Source organism: Macaca nemestrina, chromosome 3 (assembly GCF_043159975.1).
Source record: "Macaca nemestrina isolate mMacNem1 chromosome 3, mMacNem.hap1, whole genome shotgun sequence".
NCBI lineage: Eukaryota > Metazoa > Chordata > Mammalia > Primates > Cercopithecidae > Macaca > Macaca nemestrina.
In genome coordinates, this window is record NC_092127.1 from 21,328,286 (window position 1) to 21,349,747 (window position 21,462).

The window sequence follows — 21,462 nt, forward strand, 5'->3', positions numbered from 1 at the left end:
TAGACCCACCTCCACACCTCATTTTCTGTAAAGTGAGCCCCTCGATCAGAAACCATATTGTGTGAAACACCAAGATTGTGGATAAGGGTTCTGTAAGTCCAAGGATGGTATTTTTGGCAGAAGCATTGCATGCAGGGAAGGTAACTATATCCAGAGTAACTGTCTGTTCCAGAGGGAATGACTCCTTTCATGAGGGAAGCAATCTATAATCAGCCTGCAATTGTGTCAGCGTGGACGTGTTGCAGGGCCTTCTCTTATTCTTGGCTCCAATAAGAACTAGCAGCTTTTCAGGTCACTTGATAAATAAGCCAGAATAGCACACCTAAGTGAGAAATATGTTGCCTTCCAAATTCACAAAGGTCCCCCAGGCATTATACTTTATTTTTTAATTGTAGGAGGGGGCCAGATGCAACAACTACCCTTCTCCTAAGAAAGGATATCTTGATATACCCCACACAACTGGATTCCTACAAGTTATGCAGAGGTGGAACATCCTTGAATTTTTGTTCCATTCATTTTCCACCATCAACAAATTTTGCTGAGATGGAAATTCTCTGAATTTTTGCTGAATTTATTTCCCATCTTTGACATACAAATGTCTTATTGGTATGTCAAGTAGTGTCTACTTTTTATTCAGTGGATCCGAGCAGTGTAATATTAACTATGTGATGGACCAGTGAGATGCTTTGTGGAAGAAAAAATTTTCTTCCAGAAAAATTCCCAGGGGGCTAAATTATGACATAGGGCTAGGGTAGGACAGTGAAGGTGTATTTTTCTGGCCTTCCCAGCTGAAAGTAAAGGGTTCCTGGTGGTCTTTATTAACAGGAATGGAGAAAAAAAGCATTTGCCAGCTCGATAGCTGCGTACCAGGTACCAGGAGTTGTATTATTTTACTCAAACAATGAAACCCAACCCTGGAACAGCAGCTGCAGTTGGAGTCATCATAGGGTTAAATTTACAGGAACCTATTGGCAGTTTCTAGAATCCGTCTGTCTTTCTGCATAGGCCAAATAGTCACGCTGAATGTGGATGTGAGGAAAATCACCACTCCTGTATTATTTAAGTCTTTAATGGTGGCGTTAATCTCTGCAATCCCTCCAGGAATGCAGTATTACTTTTGGCTTACGATTTTTCTAAGTATAGACAGTTGTAGTGGCTACAATAAGCCCTCGTTCCATAGGTCAAGGAACCAACCCGGGGATTTGTTGCTGAGTATGTCTGTCCCAGTTATACATTCTGAAACTGGTGAAATAACCACACAGTAGATTCAGGGACCCACTGGGAGATGAACTTGAGAGAAAACTTCATGAGTCACCTGATGCTCCACAAGCCCTTACTGACTGGGGGGTGGGCGGTGGGGGGCACAGTGACATTCTGGGTCGCCTGGAATTAGTGCCAGTTCAGAATCAGTATCCAGTAATCCCCTGAAGTCAGATGATTTCCCCTTCTCCAGTGGACAGTCACTCTGATAAATAGCAGTAGGTCCCTTTGAGGATGACTGAAGAAAGATGAACAGTATGAGTTTGGGCAGTGGAGCAGGGACCTTCTTCAAAGGGACTCAGCCTTCTCTCCAATCAAGGGATTCTGGGTCTGTAACGGGGCTTAAGTTTAAGAACTGATTAGGAGCCATGACTGGTGATTTAAATTAGGCATTTGTTCACTTTCCTTAGAACTCTTTCTCTTATACAGATCAATTTAGAATTTAGTGGAATGCCCATCTATTGTTTTTTTCTAGGAACACTAAGACCAGCTAGCCAATGCCGTAGGTTTCTGTGAATCAGACTATTCAGATTACTGCTTTGACTTTGCTGTCCATTATGGTAACCATAACTACCTTATCTTTAGTGATTAAGTGCTGCCACTTGGCCCCTGCCACCCCAGGATTGAATTATCCCTGTTGCATTTAGGGAACCCAGTTTGCTGGTAGCATTTCCCACTGCAATTTCTGACTTACACAGTAGAGTCACCATGGAGCTATTCCAGAATTCTGGGGTTCCCCTTACAATTTTATTTCTCATAGTTGTGGTGGAAGGTGTGTCCTCTGCACCCTTATGGATTGAGTGAGCAGATCTTACATGAGAAGTCACTCTGACCTTCCAATCTCTCTAAGCCTTTGGATACCTTAGGTCAATCACATGTCCAATTGGAGTTTCAGAAGCAGACAATAGAGACATCAGAGGAAGAAATATCCATAGATAATGACTGAAAATAATTTTTTTTCTGATTTAATGAAAGACACAAATACCTGGAGTTAGGATGCAGAAATGAGTCTCATATAGGACATACACCTATACACATTCACGCAGCTATGCCCACAACACACACATACACACACACACCCAACTAGACACATTATAGTGTAACCGCAGCATACCAAAAACGAAGTTCTCTTAAGAATTAGAAAGAAAACAGTTACCTACAAAGACATAAAAGTTAAATTGCTAGTAGACTTCTCCACAATAACAATAACAAGATGGTAATGAAATAATATCTTTTAAGTAACGAGACAAAATAATGGTTGTTGGGGGATAGTATAACCAGCATAAGTATAACTTATGAATGAGGAAATAATATAGATATTTTCAGATGCACGAGAACTGAGTTAACTAGCATCATATCCTCATTAAAAATATTTGTATATGATACAATTCAGGAAGAAGGAAATAGTCCCAAGGGAAAGTGAGAGATGCAAGAGGAATGCAAGTGGGAATTGTGGATACATTGGCAGACGGATATTGCCCAGAATTTAGGAATGAGGAAGGAGAAGGATTGTATTTTTTCATCTATAGTTTTGAACAAAGCTAAATTTAAAAATTCTCTAGTCAAAGCTAAATTTAAAAATTAAAGAATATTTGGTGATACATAAAATACTCGTATTAATTTTTTCCTATTTTTGTCATTTAATTTTCGTGGAGACTTTTATGTAGGTGAATTCTGAGTGATGCTTCTTTTTTCAAGTGCTGTTATTACTATACTGTGGCTCATTATTCATATTGTGAAATAATAAAGAATAAGTATTTGGAAATGGAAAACCTACATATTCGTCTATCTAATGATCTGTTACCATCTACATACATATATAAATGGCTATATACTAATTTTTAATATACTGGCTTGCTATAACATGTTTTCTTTGAGGAATATCTCATTTGGAAGCTCTAACTTGGTAAACTTTAATAAAATTTATGTAAAATATTATGCATTTGAAATTTTAAAAATAATATTCAAAATTCATATCGGATAGTTACACCTTTCCTCTCAAATTTGTATTTGTTTTCAGAAATCTCCTTGGAAAAGATGCCTAGTGTGGGTTTTATTCCAATGACATCTTCTGTAATTGATGAGTTTGTTGGAGATATGATGAAGGATTTGCCTATTCTAAAGAGGTATAGAGTTAACGAAGTACCTGATTTAGTGCCATTAACTCTAAAATACTAGTGAAATGAATGACTCATCAAAATGTCTGTGTAATATATCATATCAGGATATGGTAAATTCTATATAATGTGACTATAATACATTTAAGTGATTGTAACATCTGGTATGGCAATATGATTATATAAAAATCTATGTTATTTTGAACATATAATAAAATTACTTCAGCTACAAAGTTTACTACATAGTTGTTGATATGGATGTGACTGTCACAAGAATGACAGAAATTCAGGGGTTTTATGTCTCTGAGATTTTGTGACCCATATTATATCACAGAAATAGAAAAAGAGATTTTTTGATTTCTATATTATAGCCTGAAGTTTGTGCAAAAATTTAAAAAAAATTATTTATTTATTTTTACAGTGATGATCCAATTGTTCCTTCACAGTTTAAAGAAAAGACATCTGATGAACTTTTGCACTGGCATGCTCAAAGACTCCTTAGTGACGACTATGACAGGATCAAATGTCACATTGATGGTGAGCTCTGTAACCACAATAAAATAGAGCTTATACGAATTGCCTTTGCTGCTCTTTTTATTAACAGTGAAAAGACATTACATTGTAAACACGTTATATTTTGAATGAGATCTATCTATATATTATATATAATACAATATTTTGAATGAGATCTCTATATACAATATATACTCTATATATACATATGTATACACGCCCACTATATATATATACACAATTGAAGAGACACTGTAGGAAGCATGCTGTCTGAAAAAAATCCCACTATATTATCTGGTGTGCATATGTACGTATGCATGCAGATGTATCTGTTAATTCAAATAGACATTTATTAATCTTTTAAGGACATACATATGCATAGTATTGTCATGAAAATATCAGATGCTGTTTAAGTGGGAAAGATAGTTGATGGTTTTAGGAATCTGTCCATACCTTGAAGTAAATATGCTGATACAGCCATAGTCTTCCTACAATTTTAGCTCTTTTCCTGCCAAACTATTGTCTAGTTGATTGCATGCTGCCAAATACCAGCATACTTGTGCCCATGAAAACTCAGTAATGAGGAGGGGTTGAATCTGCAAAAAGTAAAGCCCATAAAACAATTAAAAATAGGTCGTAAGGAAAGGAATTCATAGATCTTTTCTTCCTGGTTCATTCTTTTAGTGTCTTTCTCCAGTCCCATGTTTATTTCCACCCTTTTCAGAACTAGTAAAACTTTTCAGAAGGATGTAGAAATAAGTCAAGTAAGCATGCCAATTGCATATAGGAAAAAGTCTGTTTATTTAAGTGTCTACCAAGATTCTGCATGGTGTGCTTCCAGAGTGGTTTGATTTGTGATCACATACACAAACACAGAAAAAGCAACAACATCCAAAACAACAAAACGCCAGCTTGTTTATTATATCTTTTACGTTTGTAAAGAGTGTTCCTAGGTCTTAAGTGAGTCTAACCTTGCTTCCTGGAATTTTCTGTCATTTGAATTTTTGCATGGTGTAAGATAATTGGTATCAGCATCTGTGAACTGTAAGCTCCTAAATATCTGTGACCAGAAGTAGAGGTTTTCCTTTTTAGGAATGCAAACAGAATGTTTTAGGTCCGGGGTCAACCACCTTTTTCTGAAAGGTCTAAGTAATAAATATTTTAGGCTTTGCAAACCAAGAGACAAAAATTGAGAGCATGATGTAGGTACTAATATAATCATTTAGAGTGTAACCAATTACAAAAAAATGTACTGGTCAGATTTGACCATGTGGACCTAGTTTGTAGACCATTGTTCTAGGTGAATGTGCTATCATACTGTCCCCAACCTGCCTCTTCTTCTCTTCTCCTGCCAAATGACAGGGGCAATGTCCATGTACTTGGAGTGGGACATTAGCAGAGCTTTGTCCTCTCTCTTCTTCAAATAATATAAGGAATTGTTTTGTCAGCATATGGTAGTCTGATCTCATTGGCAAATACTGAATTATTATTTGGAGTCAAAAAAAAATAATATATGGCTACACATATATAACAATATTTTAAAATACGTGTTTACATTTTAAGTCTTTCTATTTCAGAACAATCTAGAGATCCTCAAGTTCTTGATTTCCTGAAAAAGAATCAGGATTACCGGCAATTTTATGGGAAATCGTTAGAATCAATCTCTACAAAAGTCATTGTAACTCAAACTACTCAGCCAAAGGAGGATTCCAGTGGTGCCAGTGGTAAAATGTTACAGGTAGATCTCATATATTTTACCTAATTTTTTTCTTTGATGTTGTTTTGCTTTCTTTAGGCTCATATTTGTCTCTAGAGGTGTCTTCCATGCTCTTCTTTCTCACGTTTGCTAACTCTCTTAGTCCGTTCTCATATTGCTAGAAAGATATACCTGAGATTGGGTAATTTATAAAGAAAAATGGTTTAATTGGCTCACAGTTCTGCAGACTGTACAGGAAGCATGGTGGCATCAGCTTCTGGGCCTCAGGGAACTTCTTTTTCTTTTTTTTTTGAGACGGTGTTTTGCTTGTTGCACAGGCTGGAGTGCAGTGGCGCGATCTCAGCTCACTGCACCCTCTGCCTCCTGGGTTCAGGCAATTCTTCTGTCTCAGCCTCCCAAGTAGCTGGGATTACAAGCACCCACCACCATGCCTAGCGAATTCTTGGTATTTTTAGTAACCACAGGTTTTCATCCTGTTGGCCAGGCTGATCTCGAACTCCCGACCTCAGGTGATCCACCCACCTCAGCCTCCCAAAGTGCTGGGATTACAGGTGTGGGTGACTGCACCCAGCTTTCAGGGAACTTATAATCATGACAGAAGACAAAGGAGGAGACAGCACTTCACATGACTGGAGTAGGAGGAAATGTTGGGGAGGTGCTACATACTTTTAAACAACCAGATCTTGCACAAGTCACTCATTCACTATCATGAGAACAGCACCGAGTGGGATGGTGTTAAACCATTTATCAGAAACCCCCTCCCCATGATGCAGTCACCTCCCATCAGGTCCTGCTTCCAATGCTGGGGATTACAATTCTACATAAGATTTGGGGGAGCCACAGACCCAAATCATATCACTTGCAAATGAGTTATTTTACTTGCTTGCTGTTAGAAATTCTAAGAAGATTACATAAAATCTAGTATTCTATCCTTTTTAGAATAAGAAAAGATAGATTTTCTGATAACAAAGCATTAAAGGATTACACGCTTGGATTTAGAAAAGTCAAATTTAAGTTAAAAGAAATGTTTGTGATCTGGGTCCAGTGGCTCACACCTGTAATTCCAGCACTTTGGGAGGCTGAGGTGGGCAGATCACCTGAGGTCAGGAGTTCAACATCAGCCTGGCCAGCCAATGTGGCAAAACCCCATCTCCTCTAAAAATACAAAAAATAGCCGGGCATTATGGTGGGTGCCTGTAATCCCAGCTACTCAGGAGGCTGAGGCAGAAGAATTGCTTGAACCTAGGAGGCGGAGGTTGCAATGAGCCAAGATCATGTCACTGCACTCCAGCCTGGGTGATAGAGCAAGACTGTCTCAAAAAAAAAAAAAAAAAAAAAAAAAAAAAAAAAAAAATTTCATGTATTAGTTTAATTACAGTGAAAATCTTTTTACATAGAGGTGGCAAAAATAGGCCTAAAATTTCCATCAGCTTTATTATTTTGCCTGATTTTTGAAAACTGTCTATGTTTTTAAGTCATTTATGCCATTAATCTGTCTTGGACTTTTGTTTATATTAAAGGTAAGACCAGGTCTTCTTGAAAGGAATCCTCCATAACTATTTTCTTTTTCTTCCTGGCTTTACACTAGACCATGCTTGTTTACAAACTTAGAATCCCTATAATTAAAAAAAAAAATTAAAAAAGTAATGTGGAAAAGTATCAGGTAATACAAATGATAGTGTTTGTAACTGAACAAATGGTAGATTTTATGGCTCTGCTTGGGGAGGTACTACTTTGCCATCATTCTTCATCAGAGGGGATTTCATTAGGCTTCAGTACTTCTCTCTTGGCCTCATGGATGGGAATTAAGGAAAGGCATTTATTTGCTTTGGTAAATCCCCTTCCTGAGGTCAACCATGCTAAATACGTGAAAGAGCACAAACCAAACTATTGATGACCGATGGCACTTATTATGGCTGCCTTACCCTAATTGGAGTAGGAAAGAGAATGTTTTTGGAGAATGAAACATAAAAGCTCCAGAAGGAAAAGATCCAAAATATGAAACATTTCTCTTTCCCACTAATGTCAGAAAATTCTTAATCAGAGATCTAGAGTCTTCCTTTTCCTTGCCAGACTGTGAATTCGTTAACCAGGCTGAAGTTGCAAAGGCTACAAGGAAATCTTATATATCAGTGAGAGGATATCTCCTCAAAGCCATTCTAGGTAACAGTTATCACTAATTACGCTGTAGGTTTCTTAGCACTGCTGGTAGGTCTCTCTCCTAGAGCTATTTAAGGGCCCATCTAGCCACAGAACACATACTTTCAACTGTAGAGGCTCCACCTCAGCCCACAGTCCGAACCTCCTCTGGGCTGAGGGTGGCCAGGTGGGGCTGGCTCAGGCAAAGGTCCAGGCTTGACTTCAAGCATAAGGATCAAAGTGAATACAGCATCCTGAAGCAACCACCTTCTACAGCTCTTGTGCAAGGGCCTCACCCAGCTGAGCCCTTTGCCAAGCCCTGTGCCCGAGGCTGGCCCTTGGGTCCCAGGCTGTGCACCTCTGCTCCTTTGGTAGCGCTAATTGCGGGGCCAGGAAGCGATGTGAGCTTGTTCAGTTCTGTTATGTTGGTAGCATGAGGCCTAGGAGCAGCTTCTACACTGAAATAGAAGCAAAATGGGAATTAAATGTTTGATCTAGTTAGGGGAGGGGTGGGAAAAATTACCACCCCACTAAGTGTGTGTGATTCCTCCATTTTCCAGTGGGATTTCTGTTTTTTTCCCCATATTGACTAATTGTCTGCTTAGACCATTGGTGTTTTTCAACATGAGTCTCCAAAGAGTGAGCGGGATCTGGGAGGCCCAAAATGCTTTGTGGGGTGGAGAATGAATAAATTAATTAAGTTCCAAATCTCCAAAAAGCTCCCCTACAGTCAAGCTCAGTGGCTACTCTTTCTCTTCTTTGTTTTCTTCCATTTACTCCTTTATTAATAACCTACACCATTTAGAAATCTAGAAAATCTTCTGCAGTAAGAGGCAATTTACATTTATATTGAAGTTTAAGTAGGTTTGCATCACACAGACTTTAATTTTAAGAAAAGACATTAAGAATTCTTGCCTGTGCAAGAGTAGAATGATGGCGAGAGTCCTCAGTAAATGCACAAAACATAATCTTACTAGTGAAATGTCATAATGGAATTTTCCCACTTGTTTCATATGTTCCTTTTATTATTGAGCAGAATACCAAACCCTCCAAAATTACCAAAAAGAAGAAGAAGAAGAAGAAGAAGAAGTCATTTCTCAAAGAAGACCAGAACAAAGATCAGCAAAAGGATGATCTGCTGTTTTCTATTGAAGAGGAGATGAAGATGAATTTACATTCTGGAATAAGGAAATTGGAAGAATATTTGACATCATGTGCAAGTAATTCAGTGAAATGTGGAGTTGAAATATCAGGATTAATTGCCTGCTTTAAAGCATGGAAAGAACATTGCCAAGGTGAAGGTATGGGACTCCATACTCTATGGATAAAGAGTAGTGATGAAAATATTAATGATGTTAACATATTTACTGAATGCATGGTTGTGCTAAAACTTCGTACAATCCATTGTCTGATTTTATTCTCAACGTGACCCTTTAGGATAGTTATTATAATATTTTGCAGACAAGAAAGTGGAATTGCAGAGGTTAGACAGAGGGTCCCAATAGGGAAAAGATGGCACATTCAAAAAGAAATGAGGAGAGTATAAAGAAAAAACTATTTCCAAAAGTGTGGAGAGAATTAAGGGGATCCACAAAGCAAGGTGAGGCTCAGCAGCAGCAACAGGGCCTGTCAGAGAAGGAAAGCTGTCAGCACCAGGGAGATGTGAAGCTGCTGTTGAGAGGTGATTCTCCTTTGGTTTTTCCATGTTTCTGCCCGCCTAACCTGTAGAGGCATTGACAGTTTCACTTCCAGACTGTCTTTTTAAGTATGTTTGTATAGTGAACAGGCTTGGAAGGAAGAAATTGTGTTTCTCTCTAGGGCAAAGGCCAAGTTTGTTTACTGTCCAGTTAATAAAGATTACATTTCCTTCCAGGGCAAAGACGCAGGTTTTACCTGAGACTCAGTATAAAATATTTTGGTTTTCTAAGCGAAGATTTCCTTAGCTGTGACATAAACCTACTTTGTGTGGTTTCTGCCTGGGCTCTATATCTCCCCCATGGACCACAAGGGGAACCGACATATACATGATGTACATTGTATTGTTTCCTGTGCCATGATAATAAAGCCTTTTGTCTCTGACCCAGGAGTCTCATGTCTTTTGCCAGCAACCATGAGACTATGAAAGACTAAATTGCTAACTTGTAAATAGGATAAAATCTCAGCCCTTTCCTAGTTTTTGACAAGAGCAGGGAAGTGGATGGTTGCCAGAATTCCTTGAGAGCCCTAGCTATGGGGGAATAGATGCCCAATAGCACCTGCAGTCCTAGGTAACGGTGCACAACCATTTCCACACTGTGGGCTGGCAGGGAGGGAACTGGGTTGAAACAGGCCCTGTCTGCCTACCATTCTAAGTGCTCCCTCAAATTTCTGTGGCTCCCCGTGCCCTCCTGTATCAATGTCTCCAACTGGCAGTAAAGAATGATTTTGGTGAAATATGTAGCAGAAATGATGTGTGCATATTATTTTCAGGTATTACGTCCTCACATGACTTAACAGTGTGTGCTTTTATTACTTATTTTCCTGAAGACTGAATTGTGGAAGAGCTAACTAAGGGAAAGAATCAGAAAAAAACTGAGAAGAGATACGTGATTTTTTTTTTTTTTCTTTTCTTTGAGACAGAGTCTCACTGTCGCCCAGGCTGGAGTGCAGGGCAGTGATCTCAGCTCACTGCAACCTCCACCTCCCGGATTCTAGCTTCAAGTGATTCTCCTGCCTCAGCCTCCTGAGTAGCTGGGATTACAGGCAACTGCCACCATGCCTGGCTAATTTTTGTATTTTTAGTAGAGACAGGGTTTTGCCATGTTGGCCAGGCTGGTCTCGAACTCCTGACCTCAGGTGATCCATCTGCCAGGGTGTCCCAAAGTGCTAGAATTACAGGCGTGAGCCACTGCGCCCAGCTTGAGATATGTGATTTTGATGCTAGACCAAGCTGACAATTCCTCTTCAAGTTGTGGTTGATCACCCTGTCTTGAGTATCTCCTACTCAGACCCTTTTCATGTGTGGCCACGTGACTCTGTAGTCAGGCTCACGTCTCTATTCTACTTCCCAGCAAAGCCAGTGCCTCAGTGGGCTGTCAGAGACCATGCTCATTTTCATCTCTAAGCTTTAGCATATGTGTTTTTACTTATCCATGATGCCATATCAGATAGGAATTGCCTTTAGCTATAAACAGAGATAGGAATTAACAGTGGCTTAAAAAAGATAGTTTATTTCTCTTTCATGTGAAAGAAGTCCAGAGATAGGCAGTTCAGTGTCACTGGGAACTTAGGCTCTGCTATCATCATATTATACCGTTTTTAGTGCATGAGTTGTATTCTTAAAGTTATGTCATGAATGCAGTTGGCGACTGATGCTACAGTCATGATAACTGTATTCCAGAACAAAGTAAAAGGAAGAAAAAAGGGCAAATTTGTACATTCATGCTGTATTTCTTCTATGTAAGGAGCCTTAATACCAGAAATTCCACCAATTTCTGCTTACTTCTTAATGGCCAAACTTAGTAACAAAACCACAACAAACCACAGACAGATTAGAAAATGTGAACTTTGAATGGGACATGTTGCAGTATCCATTAGTATGGGGATTTATAAGAAAGCATTGGGTGAGAATGGATGTTGAGGAGGTAATGATCAGATTCTGCTACAGATGTTCTCCTGCCTGTCTTCATTGGCTTAAATTCAGTGTGTCCTTCAAGGCCACCCTCTTGTGGAGTCCTCCCAACTTCTCCTGCTCACATAACACTGCTTCTATCACTCCATTTGGACCCTGAATTGTAAATCACTTAGATATTTTACTGATCTGTTTCAACACTAATCCCTTGTTCTCCAATTAGACTGAAGGTTCCTGGATGTAAGACCTCCGTCTTAAATTTCATTTGTACTTCCTTAAAGCATACATTGGCGGTCTGCATAAGCAGTTACTCAGTAGTATTTGTCAAGAAAGAAGATATTTCTTGACAAAGAGGAAAGAAGATAAAGAGCCCTGACTTTATATGGAATGGTTAGTAGTGGGATAGAGATAAAGAGAGGTTATATGTGAACAGGAGGTAATAGAAGGGCTTCGGAGAGTCTGGATAGAATGATTGGGATGCAGTGAGATTGTATCTTAGCCCTCAATAATTGAGGGGTTCTGCTGATGGTTTCATAAATACAAGTACTGTATGTGGTCAAGAGTAGGCCTTGATAAATGTTGCTCATGTTTTGGTCAGGCGTCTAAAATCATAGGACTTTTTCCTATAAACAAGAGAAGACGACACAGAAATAATATGTGGGTTATTGTGTTATTTTTCTCTGGAAATGTGTACAGAGCTCAGTTTCAATGGTTCTTATTTCTGCTGGAAATCACAAAGTTTGTTTCTTTTCTTTTTTGCCTATACTTACCCAGCTATGTCTAAGTTACTTAAGATGATAATTAAATGTGGGTAGATGGAGTATTAATTTAATTTAATCATGAGTTTTAGTTTTTAATGCTCTAAAATCCCCTTTAAGTCAAGTAAAATAGTGAGGTTTAATCAAATGAGGTTAATTGATTAACTCAATGATTGTCATGAGTGATCAAGCAGTTATTTCTGATGTTCTTTGTAACAATTTTATTGTTTCTTTAACAAGGCAAAATTTCAAAAGATTTAAGTATAGCTGTTCAAATGATGAAAAGGATTCATTCACTTCTGGAGAGATACCCAGAAATTTTGGAAGCTGAACATCATCAATATATAGCTAAATGCCTTAAATATTTAGGCTTTAATGATTTGGCAAACTCTTTGGATCCAACTCTGGTAAGAGAACTAGAATTTCTTATACTTTAAATTTTTACTCAATTTTAATACAGAAGAATAATAAGTCTAATAAAGTATCTCACATATAGAGTTATCAATTGAATATGTTTACTCTGATTATAGTTTATAAAATAATAGATTTGAGATTATTTATTAATAACCTACCTGACAAACTTTGAAGTAAATTAAAATTAGAAAATTTGTACAGATGCTTTCTGAAAACAGAAATTAAATACTAGATGATGTCCAGATGCCACTTTCAACCCTCCATAATAGGAATGAATCCTATACATAATTCTAGCACAATCTAAAAACTGTAATGTAGTGAGATTGAAGAATGATCTTCAATAGGGTTCCAGGTTCCAATTCCAGGATGAACTTTTTTTAACGTTAATATCTGCTATTTTACTTTTCCCAAGAATAATATTTTAGGTGATAAAACTCTTCTTACTGCAATATTACACTATTTAAAAGCATAGTAGGCCAGGCATGTTAGTTCATGCCTGTAATCTCAGCACTTTGGAAGGTCAAGGTGAGCAGATCACTTGAGCCCAGGAGTTCAAGACCAGCGTGGGCAACATGACAACACCCTGTCTATACAACACACACACACACACACACACACACACACACACACACACACACACACAATATTAACCACAGTTGATGGCATGTGCCTATAGTCCCAGCTACTCAGCCAGGGGGTGGGATAGGGAGTGGTGGGGCTGAGGCAGGAGGATCACTTGCACCCAGAAGTTCAAGGCTACAGTGAGCTATGATTGTGCCACTGCACTCCAGCCTGGGTGACAGAGCGAGACCCTGTCTCAAACAACAACAACAACAACAAAAAAGATAGTAAAAATGCCTTGTGCATAGAATGTGCTCAGTGGATATTTAATAAATGTTTATTCAATTTTGAATTTCAAATAATATATGAAAATAATAACAGATGATAGGAGATGACAAAAAGAAGAAGAAATACTCCATTGACATTGGACCAGCTCGGTTTCAACTGCAATACATGGGCCATTACTTGATACGAGATGAAAGAAAAAATCCGGATCCCAGGATCCAGGATTTTATTCCCAACACATGGCAGGTAATGACAACAAACATTGTACTTTTCTAATCAGTGTGACTTCAGAACTTTTCCTTACTGTGTCTCTACATGTTAAATTTTGCATAAACTTCTTAATCTTGTTTAATGCCTTTCCTCTCCGGTGCCTGGAGAGTGTAACCAGAGTATGAGAAATCAATCACTTCTTCCCCTTCTTGGCCTCTTTATTTTCACCATCAGTGGAAGTTACACTGATACCTGTTTGTATGTGAAGGCATGCTAATGTGGCATTACTAGTTTTTAGCACTCAATTTTTGAAATTTCTTTCTGTACTTGCTCAATGAAAATTAGAAAAAGTGTTTTCTAATGGAAAAATGTGTTTTACTCAGTCTCGCTTTTGATTTTGCAGAAATGAAACCTTCTCTCTAGGCCAAAATGTAAAACAAAATCTCTTTTCTGAGGGAATGGCATGAGTAATCCAGGCATTTTCCTGAATCCTTCAAGTGTTCACTAGACGTAATCTTCAGGGGTTCAGGGAGTTCCCCCAAAGGTAGCATAATACGGGTGCAGGAGACAGAAGGTACAAAGGATACTGTCTGTGTTTTGGTAACATGCTGTTCACTTTCTTGAACGCTTTGTACCCTGCAGCGGGAACTCCTGGATGTGGTGGATAAGAATGAGTCAGCAGTGATTGTTGCCCCAGTGTCAGCAGGAAAAACCTATGCTTCCTACTACTGCATGGAGAAAGTGCTGAGGGAGAGCGATGACGGGGTGGTTGTGTACATTGCGCCTGCAAAGGTAGTGCTTGAGTGACTTTCATTTTTTCTTTCATTCCTGAACATTCCTTTAAAAAGAATGCACATGGTCACATTCTAGATCTAATTCACTATTTTATTTTATTTTATTTTAATTTTATTTTTTTGAGACAGAGTCTTGCTCTGTTACCCAGGCCGGAGTACAGTGGCACGATCTTGGCTCACTGAAACCTCTGCCTTCCATTTTCAAGTGATTCTCCCGCCTCAGCCTCTTGAGTAGCTGGGATTATAGGCACCCACTGCCATGCCTGGCTAATTTTTGAATTTTTAGTAGAGATGGGGTTTCATCATGTTGGCCAGGCTAGTCTCGAACTCCTGACCTCAGGTGATCCACCCACCTTGGCCTCCTGAAGTGTTGGGATTACAGGTGTGAGCCACTGCACCCGGCCAAGAAACTATTTTTGATATTTTCATTTTGTCTAATACATTAATATTTTCATTTATAGCTACTGCAATTATACTTATTTTTAGAAAATATTTCACTATCAAGAATGTAAAAATGATGACTATATAGTATTTTTAAGGATTACTTTTTTAAAAAATTTACATTTTAAGTTATTTCCCTTTCTCTCCCCCCTTTCCTTTTTTCCTTTTCACTCCCTCCCTCGGAGTGGTATGCTATGATTATAATTATGAAGATTTGTGTTTTGCTTTTAATTAATATTGTTTCAGTTAAAAAACACAGACAGGCATATATGACTTCCATTTCCAGCAATATGGCCATATAGGTCAACAGAGAAATCTCTTTGTGTAAAATATCTGAAATGCTGGATAAGAGACACCAAACATCTTTTTATATAATTATAGTTAAGCTCAAAACAATAGAAGGGGAATCCTAGAGGCTGAAAAATTTAAGAGAAGGCCACATGGACTCTTTGCCTCTTTTAGGCAACAAGTTGCAGGAGCTTAAATAAGAAAGGATTCTGACAGAGGCAGAGAGAGCACTAGGAGGATCCCAGGCAGAGCAATGGTGGTATACCGGGAATCATGAACTTTCAATAGAAAGTCAATGAAAATAGAAAATATTGATTTTCAATAGAAAGTCATTCATTTGCTCATTATCACCATATACACAATATGTAATCTCTATCTCGTGTGTGTGTGTGTGTAAAATCAAGGACGATCCAAGAGAATACTCAGTGGTATCAAATAATTTCACTACTCTCTGTATTTTTTCCCTACTTCTTTGTTTCATTTTCATTAAAGTGTGTGAGTGTGTGTGTGTATGTGAATGTGTGTGTGTGAATGTGTATGTGTATGTGTGTGGATTCTGTTGTCCTCAAGGTTTTATATATCTGTTCTCTACTGAGTGACTAATGGTTTTTTTTTTTTTTTTTTTTTTTTTTTTTTGTCAATCAGTCCTTTGTTGGTCAAGTGGCTGCAACTGTTGAGAATCGTTTTACTAAAACGTTGCCTGCCGGCAGAACTCTATGTGGTGCTTTCACAAGAGATTATCGTTACAATGTACTAAACTGTCAGGTATGACATACTAATTAATGAGTTTATTATCAATTTATAGAGCAGTACTTATATAACTGTTTTGCTGGGAATCTGCAAAGCACAAGCCCTTATAGAAATCATTTCACTGAATTCACAAAGAAGATGAAATTGCTCACCCTAGAACTTAAAGTATAATAATAATAATAATAATAATATAAAGAAAATGAAATTGCTCTAAGGAAAATTTAAGGTTGTTCTACTCTAAAAAGTAAGAACTAGGCTCACCATCTCTAAGGATACTCACATTGTGAGCTGAAATTTCAAATAGAAAGTTATGATATTTCGTTATAACTTAGAAACGGATTCAAGTAGATTTGACAAATCCAATGCATTACTGAATGACTACCCAACTTTTTGTTTCCATTCAAAATTGCCAGTTCTTGTGAATGATGTTTATGGATCCTCATAATAAAAACTTGTCTCAAAAAGATTGTGTGTTGACAGTGGACCTGTCAATAGGTAAATCATAGATTAAGATAGATTGTCTCCCTTATTGAATTCACCAAGTAGACATTTAAGACTAAACAAAATGTAAAACCATCATTACAGAGTAGAAGCTTTTATTTTTTCACTTTTATTAATCCAAATGTTCATAAATGTAAAGATTTAAATGAAACATGTCAAAGATGCAATGTTATCTTAATGAAACTGCTATCAGCAGCAGCAGCATATTTTGTAGGTTCCTTTTACTATGCCTGATATAAAATTAATGCTCCATAAAGTTAGCTACACTAATCGTTCATATTTGTAGGTACTTATTACAGTGCCGGAATGTTTTGAAATCCTGTTGCTTGCTCCTCATCGCCAAAAATGGGTGGAAAGGATCAGATATGTTATATTTGATGAGGTAGGTTTGGTGTTAGTTCTCTGGTTGATGTTCTAGTCTGCATACACACTATAATTTGTAATTTAAAGAATATGGGGCTTTTTCAGTGACGGTAGTTATCTAAGTTGTGCGTCAGCCAGGGTACCAACTGAAAACAGATCGCATATTCACATTAGTATAATTTTTAGAAAAGTGTTTTTACCAAGGTGCTGTTTACAAAGGTTTGTACAAGGGAAACCACAAGGTAAGTACAGTAGTCCAGAAGAGTACAAGCCTTTCGATCCTGTAAGGATGGAGGGAGGAGGAAGCAGTATGAACCTTAACAGAAGAGAGACTCTATAGATATGTCTCTTTGAGAAGAACAGTGACCTTGGTGAAGAATCGCAGCTGGCCAAAGTTGACCTCTTAGGGAGAGAGAGCAAAAGAACAAAGACCTTGAGCTCATTGTCTTCTCTCCTTCCCATTTCTTGCCTACACTTCCCACTGGCCAAACCCAGTAGAAGCTAGAGAGCTAAGGAGGCTGGGTGAGCCAATTCCCAAGATCAGACTTATTGGCCAGAGAGCAAGGTGGCGAATGGTGTAGATCTGGAAGGACATAGCTATGTTATTATCAAAATGAATGGAAAGAACTGTAAATAGAATTCAAGCTTTGTATTTTGTTGCTTCAAGGAATTTTCAACTTAAAGGAAAACTAGGTGACAAACCTATGTAGTAAATCTACTCCTTTTTTGTGTGAAGTTGGGAGCTGGCAGACATGCTGCCATTCTGCTTTCTTTGTCCTGAAAGTAGTCTGTTTCCTTTTATGCATCAGGCTGTATTGTGTGTTGCTGACTTTGAACATCCCCGTTTAAAGGGAAAACAAAGCAAAATCCTTGATCTTCATGATCTAGAACCTTGGATTGTAGTCTCATCTCAAAATGCCTAAGCACAATGATGTTAAAACGTGGGTAATGAGGCTGGGCGCAGTGGTTCATGCTGGTAAACCCAGTACTTTAGGAGGCCGAGGTGGGTGGATCACCTGAGGTCAGGAGTTCGAGACCAACCTGACCAACATGGTGAAACCCCGCCTCTACTAAAAATACAAAAATTAGCCAAGCATGGTGGCGTGTTCCTGTAATCTCAGCTATCTGGGAGGCTGAGGTAGGAAAATCACTTGAACCTGGGAGGCGGAGGTTGCAGTGAGCCAAGATCACACCACTACACTTCAGCCTGGGCAACAATAGCGCAACTGTGTCTCAAAACAAAAATCAAAATGTGAATAACTTTGGTTTTCTGATTTATACATGCACAGAACTTGATGGTAAGAAGGCTTTAAAAATTGTTTATTCTAGGAAGTTCAGAGAAATAGCCTGCTGATATAAAATATAAGATTAGCATTTGGTAAAGTGGGCAATTATCTGACTAGATCAAAGTCAGAATGGATATGAGAACATTCTTCTTTATGTATTTATTACTAGGCTTGGTTAGTAAGTCTTCCCAGCTGAGACCCAATTGTCACGATGTATTCTGTTTAATTAAGACTAAAACTTGGACCTCCTCTCTAAGTCTTAATTTGCATTATTTAACCAAAGAGAATTGATTCATTCATTCAATAGATGTTAATTGAGTATTTACTCTGTGCTAGGCACTGTGCTTTCTCCCTGGTATGCCAGTACTGACCTTGTGGTTTAGTGAAGGAGAGAGCAATTAAATAAGTAAATGTACCAATGAAAATATAAGTAAACGTTGTGATACAAACTCTGAAGAAAAAAATCAGTCAGTTTTCACCAAGATAATAGCAAAATGGGAAGTAAGAACAACAACTTCGGAGCAGGTACTCAGGAAAGGTGTTTCTGAGGCAATGACCTTCAGCTGGGCTTTGCAGGGATAAGCAGGAATGGTCAGGTAAGAGGTGGATGAGGATTTTAAGTAGCAGGGTTGTATATGTGAAGACCCTCAGGTGGAACACATGTGTTCAAGGAATGAAAAGAAGGCCAGTATGTTGGGAGCAGAGTGCATGGCTGGGAAAGTGGCCTGAGATGGGGTTGGAAAGGTGGGAAGAAGCAAGATCATGCAAGAAGTTACACTTCCAGTTAAGCAGCTTGTAGTTTGCTGTAAATGCATTGGGAGGGTAGTGTAGGGATTTAATTAGGGATGTAGTCTAATTTGATTTTTGTTTAATAATACCATTAGGGCTATGATGTGAAGAAAGTATAGAGAAAGAGTGGAAGCTAAGAGAAAAATCAGAAGACTATTGTAGAAAGCCAGGTGATGGTGTGTTCAATGACAACAAAAAATGGAGAGAAAAACATAGCTTCAAAATAGATTTTTGGAATTGGAATCTGTAGGGATTAATAATGGATGAGTTATGAAAATTGGAGAGAGTTAAGTGTCAGTGATCTCTATTGTCTGAATTTATCACCATTCACTTTATTGAGGTTAGGTCATTTATAGGAAACTGGAAAAATATGCATGATGATTTTATGCTTCTATTTTTTATTTACCATTTGACATCAACTTTTCAACTGATTTTTTTTTTCTTTACTAGGTCCATTATCTTGGCAGAGAAGTTGGAGCAAAATTTTGGGAGCTCCTCCTTGTCATTATTCGATGTCCCTTTTTGGTTCTTTCAGCTACCATAAACAACCCAACTCTTCTCACTGAGTAGGTATAGGTAAAAAGAGTGGTAGTTATATATTCAGTGGTTGAATTATATACTGTCTATATGGTCTAAAGTCTTGAAGGTTTTTTCTATAATAACTTTCAAATAAATTTGTTACCCAATCTTTGAAACGTTAGGGGTCTCGCTTTGTTGCCCAGACTGGCCTTAAACTCCGGGGCTGAAGGAATCCACCCACCTCAGCCTCCTGAGTGGCTGAGACCACAGGTGCACATTACCATGTCTGACTTTTTAAAGTTTTTTAGAAGATATGTTTCCTGGAAGTTAGGGAAGGAAAACATCTTCTCCAAAGAAAATCATGGTCTCCCATAGCCAGATCTGAAATTGTGTAGGAAAATTTCTAAAGATTTTCAAATAAATGTCATCTGAAGTAAGAGAGTTGTATCCCCCTTTCTTTGTCCTTATCCAATAATTAAAGCTAAAATAGAAATAACTGGGACACAGTCATTGACCTTGCAGATGGCAGTCATAAGAACAACAAAGCATTATATGAACATCAAGTATTGTTTTGTTACCAGACTTGATTTTTCCTAGTAACAGCAACAATGATAGCAACAGCATCACTGGTAACAAACACGTAGTGCTTTCTATGTGGCAGGTATATTAACTCATTCAAGCCTTACAACACCCATATTAGAAAGATACTTTCGTTATCTTCCATGTTGAGAGAAATGGAGGCACAGAGAAGTTGAGGAATTTGCCCCAAGTCCACAGCTCTGAAGTAAGGGAGCTGGGACTCAAACTCAGGTGGTTTAAATTGAGAGCACATGCACTACATTTTTAAACTTATGAAATTTTCTTTGTTTAAAATATCCAAGTTCTTGATAAATACTTCTATATTTTATTTAAATTACATGCATGTTTATTCTGTAAGGTGGCTGCAATCAGTAAAACAGTACTGGAAACAGGCAGACAAGATTATGGAAGAGAAATTTATTTCTGAAAAACAGGCTGACAAATGCCTCAACTTTCTCCGAGACAATTCATATAAAAATCAATCATATGAAGTTAGACTTGGTAAGCTTATTTTTTTATGTTTTACTATATATTTTTAGATTTTACTATAAAGCTTTTTATAGGGATTTTTGTATTTTACTACAAAGTTATCCATATTCTAATAATTATATGTCCATTAATTTGGATATTCTTGCTCTTCGTATCTAGTGCTCTGTGAAGAGAGAGACAATGATTTAGAGAAGCATATATGTTCAGTAAAACATGATGATGTTTATTTTGATCATTTGCATCCCTGTGCTGCACTAACAACAGATACTGTAAGTATAAAAGCGTATTTGTCCTGTTAGTGGAATTTTTAGTGTATGTCACAACTGGAAAGGGACTCGATTAATCTTCATAGAATTGCAGCATGTACGGATAATCTTTTTCTTTTTTTACTGATTCTTTTATCTTACTCATTTATTTTAAAAATTTAATACATTTTTTATTTTTAATGTTGTGGCCATCTAAAGTAGCTGTATACACGTATGGGGCACATGAGATATTTTGATACAGACATGCAATGCATAATAACCACATCAGACTAAATGAGGTACATGTCCATTACCTCAAGCATTTATCTTTTCTTATGTTACAAACAATCCAATTCTAATCTTTTAGTTATTTTAAAATATACAGTAAATTACTGTTGGCTATAATCACTCTGTTGTGCTATCGCATACTAGATCTTATTTATTGTATCTATTTTTTTGTGCCCATTGACCATTCCCTCTTCCACCCAACCCACTATCTTTGCTAGCCTCTGGTAACCATCGTTCTGCTCTCTGTCTCCATGCATTCAATTGTTTTAATTTTTAGCTCCCACAGATAAGTGAGAACATGTGAAGTTTTTCTTTCTGTGCCTGGCTTATTTCACTTAACATAATGACATCCAGTTCCATCTATGTTGGTGCAAATGATAGGATCTTATTTTTTTTTAATGGCTGAATGGTATTCCACTGTATTTAAGTACCACATTTTCTTTCTTCATTCATTTGTTGATGGGCACTTAGGTTGCTTCCCAATCTTGGCTATTGTGAATGGTGCTGCAATAAACATGAGAGTCTGGATACCTCTTTGATATACTG

The 21,462-nt window shown here is 37.8% G+C and overlaps 1 protein-coding gene across 11 annotated transcripts in view; it reads left to right on the forward strand.

Moving 5' to 3' along the window:
• The window catches only part of LOC105466702 (DExD/H-box 60 like), a 213,565-nt gene that overhangs the window by 93,117 nt on the left and 98,986 nt on the right, over window positions 1-21,462 (forward strand). For all 11 annotated transcript variants that reach the window (XR_011620831.1, XM_071092841.1, XM_011715803.2 and 8 more), the window contains 12 exons: window positions 3,281-3,386; window positions 3,799-3,914; window positions 5,468-5,628; window positions 8,783-9,047; window positions 12,355-12,521; window positions 13,471-13,620; window positions 14,227-14,376; window positions 15,753-15,872; window positions 16,645-16,740; window positions 19,247-19,362; window positions 20,253-20,395; window positions 20,543-20,652. Coding sequence is in view for 10 of the 11 variants with exons in the window: in XM_071092841.1 (XP_070948942.1) it covers window positions 3,281-3,386; window positions 3,799-3,914; window positions 5,468-5,628; window positions 8,783-9,047; window positions 12,355-12,521; window positions 13,471-13,620; window positions 14,227-14,376; window positions 15,753-15,872; window positions 16,645-16,740; window positions 19,247-19,362; window positions 20,253-20,395; window positions 20,543-20,652 (1,700 nt within the window). In the remaining variant the exon portion in view is untranslated. The remainder of the gene's footprint in view (window positions 1-3,280; window positions 3,387-3,798; window positions 3,915-5,467; window positions 5,629-8,782; window positions 9,048-12,354; window positions 12,522-13,470; window positions 13,621-14,226; window positions 14,377-15,752; window positions 15,873-16,644; window positions 16,741-19,246; window positions 19,363-20,252; window positions 20,396-20,542; window positions 20,653-21,462) is intronic.